This window comes from Monodon monoceros, unplaced genomic scaffold (genome assembly GCF_005190385.1).
Source record: "Monodon monoceros isolate NGI ecotype Baffin Bay Population unplaced genomic scaffold, NGI_Narwhal_1 Super_Scaffold_4, whole genome shotgun sequence".
In the NCBI taxonomy this organism is placed as follows: domain Eukaryota; kingdom Metazoa; phylum Chordata; class Mammalia; order Artiodactyla; family Monodontidae; genus Monodon; species Monodon monoceros.
Genome location: NW_021703781.1, coordinates 44,565,705 through 44,571,704, shown reverse-complemented (window position 1 = coordinate 44,571,704; position 6,000 = coordinate 44,565,705). Strand labels below are relative to the sequence as shown.

The 6,000-nt window shown below is 40.3% G+C and overlaps 1 protein-coding gene across 7 annotated transcripts in view; it reads right to left on the bottom strand.

Moving 5' to 3' along the window:
• Window positions 1–254: 254 nt before the first annotated feature.
• Window positions 255–6,000, bottom strand: part of PAPSS2 (3'-phosphoadenosine 5'-phosphosulfate synthase 2) — a 77,775-nt gene continuing 72,029 nt past the window's right edge. For 5 of the 7 annotated variants that reach the window (XM_029244972.1, XM_029244973.1, XM_029244974.1 and 2 more), the window contains 5 exons: window positions 5,792–5,845; window positions 4,444–4,579; window positions 3,129–3,397; window positions 1,828–2,057; window positions 255–1,029 (listed from right to left, as the gene is read on the bottom strand). In XM_029244972.1, coding sequence (XP_029100805.1) covers window positions 888–1,029; window positions 1,828–2,057; window positions 3,129–3,397; window positions 4,444–4,579; window positions 5,792–5,845 — 831 coding nt within the window. In that variant the 3' untranslated portion in view covers window positions 255–887. The remainder of the gene's footprint in view (window positions 1,030–1,827; window positions 2,058–3,128; window positions 3,398–4,443; window positions 4,580–5,791; window positions 5,846–6,000) is intronic. The other 2 variants (XM_029244976.1, XM_029244975.1) reach the window with 1 other exon arrangement.

The window sequence follows — 6,000 nt, the reverse complement described above, 5'->3', positions numbered from 1 at the left end:
TGAATTGTTTTTGGTCACAGCTGATGCCGCTGCAGGTAATAGGCGCAGCCTCTCCATAGACACAATGACCACAGCAAAGAGGAGAAAAATTAAATGTCCACAACATTGCCAGATTGTTTGAGGCCTGGGTGCAAATCTTTTCATCAAAGCCCTGTATGCTATTTAATTAAAAGACACCGTTTAACTGGAGTTACATTATTCACAGAAAACTATTAAGACTTCTTTTCTTATCAGATAATATAACTTCCGTGGCAGAACTAGGTTGCATAGATCTCTGAGATTAACTTCACATTTTCACACATTTGGTTTCTCCAGTCAGGTCATAGTTCAGCACCTAAGATACTGGGCAGTAAGGCTGGATACGGGCACGAGGGAAATACTAGCAAGAATCTTGACATGAGCCACTCCTCATTTGGGGTGAGATTTTCTTGTTTTTTTTTTGTCAGCTGTATAGAAGGGGCTGCCCATCTCATTTCCTTTACTACTGGTATATGACATGGGAGAATGCAGGTTGGCAAGACTTAAGCTAGGAGACATGCTTTACTTTTTGGCAAGTAAACTAGACACATGGTCAAAGCTTTACGAAATCTGGGACCTACTGCTCAGATGCAGTAGAAAATACAACTAATTTCATTCTGAAATAATAATATTGCTTTTACCTGCTAAGGTTTGGTCTTCAGTTTTACTTTATATATATGCACACACACACGTGAGTGTGTGTATATATATGTTGACTTTAAATTATAGACATTTTTACCTCATTATAAAACATTAACTTTAAAGTCAGTCAATCATTGAGAAGCAGTTGGATACAAAGCATCTAATCACAAAAATAGAAAAAGAAATCACAGAGCACTTCAGAAAGAAACTCTGGTGCTGAAGGGCATTTAGTTGTTCTTCTCCAGGGACCTGTAATAATCTGTCAGGACTTTCCATGCTTTGGGGGCCATGAAGCCATCTGGGGGATTCTCTCCTTCCCGGGCCAGCTTCCTCATACGAGTTCCTGAGATGAAGTCAAACTCATTGTGCCTGTCAGAGGGTGGCAACAAAGAACTCAGCATAGGTAAATAACATCTACCTTAAAGATCCCAGGAGTAGGATGGGTTCTGAGACCACATTTTTTCTTTCTGTAAAATGCTGCATCTTCTAAAATAAGCAATTCACTAAATCTTCAGTAAAGGAACTGGCAGAAGAAAGGGAAATCATGGCAGCTACCCATTCAATACTGTGTACCTACTCAGTTCATGGAAGGCGTCTTCTATTAGCTCTGCCTACTTGTGTGAGCTCTGAGCGTGGTGCGTGCTCTATAAATGCTCCTTGAAATCTTTTTCTGTGTTTACTTCCTTTCACATAATGTGCCAGGCACTCAGTGCATGCTCAAGGAATGTATGTTAAAAAAGAAATATTTATGGACCACTACTATATGCAAGGGGCTGTGCTACAACTTTAGGGGGCACGAAATGTGCAAGACCAGGTCTTAGCTTTCAAGGGACTCTCATTCCAATTAGGAGCATGTGGAGATGTACTGGGGAGCTTTCCAAAATTTTGCCTCATCATTCCAGCTGTACAGATGTTGATTTAAAGGATTTTCCTCTGGGGCTTCCCTGGTGGCGCAGTGGTTGAGAGTCCGCCTGCCGATGCAGGGGACGTGGGTTCATGCCCCAGTCTGGGAAGATCCCACATGCCGCGGAGCGGCTGGGCCCATGAGCCATGGCCGCTGAGCCTACACGTCCAGAGCCTGTGCTCCGCAACGGGAGAGGCCACAACAGTGAGAGGCCCGTGTAACGCAAAAAAATTAAAAATAAGAATTTTCCTCTGAAAACCTACCTTGCTGGATCATAGAAGTCCATGGCTTTTTTGGCTTTGTTGTAGGCAGCCACTCGGAATGGAATGATTTCCACAGAGGTGAGGCCAGGGGCCATGGTCAAGACCTTGGCCCCATGAGTAGGTTCATACAGGTCTTTCTTGGTCTCAGGGTGGGGCATTCCTGCAGGGTCCCGGCCCACAATGTAAAAATTGGCCCCTGCAACCATCCGGGACCTGCAGTGCCATTGGACCTAGGAAACATCCCATAAAGGACATGCTGGTCATCACTGGCCAATCCTGTGGGGTCCCTGTTTATGGAGACACCCCTTTATTCTGCTTTAAAAGTAATTCAGCGATGTGGGTCAACTAATAATTGCAAGGAAATCAGTGAGGTGTCCAAGACTCCTGCTCTTGTCATCTTTTTGGTTATATTGGGTAGGATATAGGAGCTTTAAAGATAAGAATCCTTCCTCTTAGACCATGAATTTATATTTCCTAATCTCTCCAGACTAACAGACCAGTGACACTCAGATCTTACTGTTCCACAGAACTATGTGGATTTTACTTTCCAGTTCCTCCCTATTCAAAATAAATCACAGTTCAAGGGAAATTACAAACTCCAATATCTCTTACCATCTGACTGTCAGTAATGAGCAAATTAACCTTCATACGCAGACATTGATTCCATTTCGACACAGCATTGGGATTTCAAAATAAGTTGCCCTCTTTAGAGCTCAGATAGAAATATAAAGGATGGGGAAGACAGCCAGGGGCCTGGAACTTTGATCTGGTTGAAGAGAATTAATTCATTAAACTCAGTTTGGAGCATTCCAAAGGGTTGAGACCTTTTCAGTTCATCATAGTTCCTGTAAACTTGTTGAAAACCACTACACTGGTGGTGCAGTGGGACAAAGAAAGTCTCTGTTTGATAGGCTCAGTGTGTTATGATGAAAGGGAGACATTAAGGTTTTAAAGACATCTCCCTTCTAATATAGCTCACCGAGCATGGTGAATCACTTAAGAGTAACTGGAACTGCTGAAATACTGGGCTAGATACATCTTGCCCTGTAACCCAGGTAAGCTGTATTAAACACCTCGTTCACATACCAACTTCCACAGTCTCAAAGGCAGTGTATGACAGGTTTGATTTGGTGTTTCTAGCATTTTCACAAATACTATATGGAAACATAATTAAGTTGGATAAAGTAAAGAGACCAGAAGATTTTAGAATCTGCTCATGAAGAAGAATCCCAGAAACTCACTGGCTCGTCTAAGTAAAATTAGATGCTGAGTCCCATAGCCCAGCCCAGGGAGCTGCTTACCTCTGTGGGGCCAGCATACAACATGGGAGATGGGAAGATGGCCACGATGGTGGATTTGGGATCTAGAACCTCCTCCTCAAGCACAGCTGTGTGCTGCTTCATCCGCCAGTCCAGGGGCACATCATCATCCTTGGTCCAGCCCCCCAGGGGGTGCAGCAGGAGGACCGGGTGCTTGTAGCCTCTCTCCAGGAGCCGGCGGCGGGTGTCCTGCATCAGCAGAGCATGGCCGTTGTGGACAGGATTGCGCAACTGGAATGCAAACACTGCGTCTGGGAAAGGAAAGCAGAAACACCAAGGTCAAAGACATGCACTGTCTGCAAAAACAGAAACGAAAAGGTGCAGCTGTGTCTATTGTTCAGTGAACTTGTTACATCCACTTGCTGTTAAGGACCGGCTGGAGAATCCACCTGGATCTTTAGGGGTGTTACTCCAAAGGTACCAACCAGTGCCAGACTGCTTAGACAGGAATAGGACACAAAGGTAGGAAGCCCTAAAGGGAGAGCCTGACTCAGAAATGAACACATTTGTTGCCAGGACCTTTCCTACAAACCAAGGCTCAGGCAGGGGCCAGTATTGATCAGTCCTCTTGCACCCTGCTCCAGCCTCATTTCCCTGGGAAGTGAATATTGATAAGGAACATTTTCTGGGGTCTGTGCAAAAGTTTAACAATTTAAAGATATAAAAATATTTCTCCTTCACTTTAGGGAAGTCTTCAAAACTTCTCCAATTAGTGATGAACTCCTGAGAGCCTTAATTTTTTTTCTTTCTGGTTATGAAATAATATATATCCATCATAGAAAACTTAGAAAATACAGAAAAGCCCAAAATTGAATTTAAAAATCATCCATCATCCTATCATTACTTTTTCTCTCTCTTTTTCAAAATATGTAAAGTGAAAATCTCCCCTTCCCCTTGGTCCCGCTTTACCCCTAGAGGTAGCCCCTGCCATCTGCAGTCTGGTGCACATGCTGCCAGAGATTTCTGCTACACACAGAAGTAGGTTTGAGTTTTTAAAGCAATTACATTTTATTTTGTTTTCCAGAATTATTCTATACATACCGTTCTGCAGTTTGCTTTTTTTACTTAATAGATATATTTTGGGTATCCTTCTGGGTCAGTGCATATTTTTAACTACTGCATAATATTGCAGTAGTTCAACTTTATAAGGTGTTTCTATATCAACAGATATCAATAGAAGATGATAAAAATTTTCAGCTTTTCAAAACTATAAACATGCTGTTTCCTGATAATCCTTAATTATGTAAGCAGAGGAGGGTAGGAGCATTAACAAATGCCATAGAGCCAGGCTACGTACCAGCATTCATTTCTTTACATTTCTGTTTGAGCTCCAGAGGTGTCAGGCGGTATTGGTCCAACCCATCATTCCACCGTATTCTCTCCAGCACCTGAAGGTCACCACCAACCAGCCAATCCCCACTTTCCATCACCATCTAGAAAGACCGTTATTAAAGTTGTTAGTGATTAATACTGTTTTCCATTTTATCTAAAATTTTTTCTTCTTCTGAACCAATCTTGGCTTACTTGAGGAACTGCCTTCAGTTCTTCAACATTTCAAGCACAGTATTTATCAAACTTGTTGGTCTCTCAAATCCTTTATTACTCTTAAAAATTATTGAGGACCTGCAAAGAGCTTTTGTTTATATTGGTTATATCTATAATTTTCTGTATTAGAAATTAAAACTTAATTCCCTTAAAAATATTTATTGACTTAAAACAATAAGTCTATTAAATATTAACATAAACATTTTGTTTTTTACTGAAAAATATTTTCCTAAAACATAAGAGAAAAATGGCATTGTTTTACATGTTTGCAAATCTCTCCATTATCTGACTTAATAGAAGGCAGCTGGATTCTCGTATCTACTTTTGCATTTATTCTGTGGCAATATGTTATTTTGGCTGAAATATGTAAAGAAAATTCACATAATGTGCCAGGCACTCAGTGCATGCTCAAGGAATGTATGTTAAAAAAGAAATATTTATGGATAGGTAGTTGGAAAAGGGAAGAGAATCTGAATAGCCTTTTTCTATCATGTGGATATTCTTCTTTGATATAAAATATTAAATAACCTAATTTAAAAATCAGCAACTTTAACAGACATTTTTCCAAATATGATGTACAAATGGCCAACCCAACAGGGATATGAAAAGATGTTCAACATCACTCATCACTGGAGAAATGCAACGTCACACCCATTAGTATGGCTACTATCAAAAACAGAAAATAACAAGTGTGGACAAGGATGTGGAGAACCCCCTTGTGTACTGTTGGTGGGACTGTAAAATGGTGCAACAGTATGGAGTTTTTTCAAAAAATTAAAAATACAACTACCACATGATCCAATAATCCAATTTCTGGGTATATATCCAAAAGAATTAAAAGCAGTGTCTCACAGAGATTTGCACAACCATATTCATAGCAGCACCATTCACAATAGCTAAAAGGTGGAAGCAACCCAAATATCTACTGAAAGATGAATGGATGAACAATGAATGTGAATGATATACATACAATGGAATATTATTCACCTTCACAACAAAGGAAATCCAGCCAGAGACTACAAGGGGGATGAAGCTTGAAGACATTATGCTAAGTGAAAAAGCCATTCACAAAAAGATAAATACTGTATTTTTCCACTTACATGGGTATCTAAAGTAGTCAACTTCATAGAAAATAGAATGGTTGATACCAGGGTCTGGGGAAGGGAAAGAGTTGTTGTTTAATAGGTATGGAGTTTCAGATTTTCAAGATGAAAAAGTTTTGAAGATCTGTTTCACAACAATGTAAATATACTTAATTGAATAGTACACTTAAAAATGGATAAGATGGTAAATTTTATGTTACATGTTT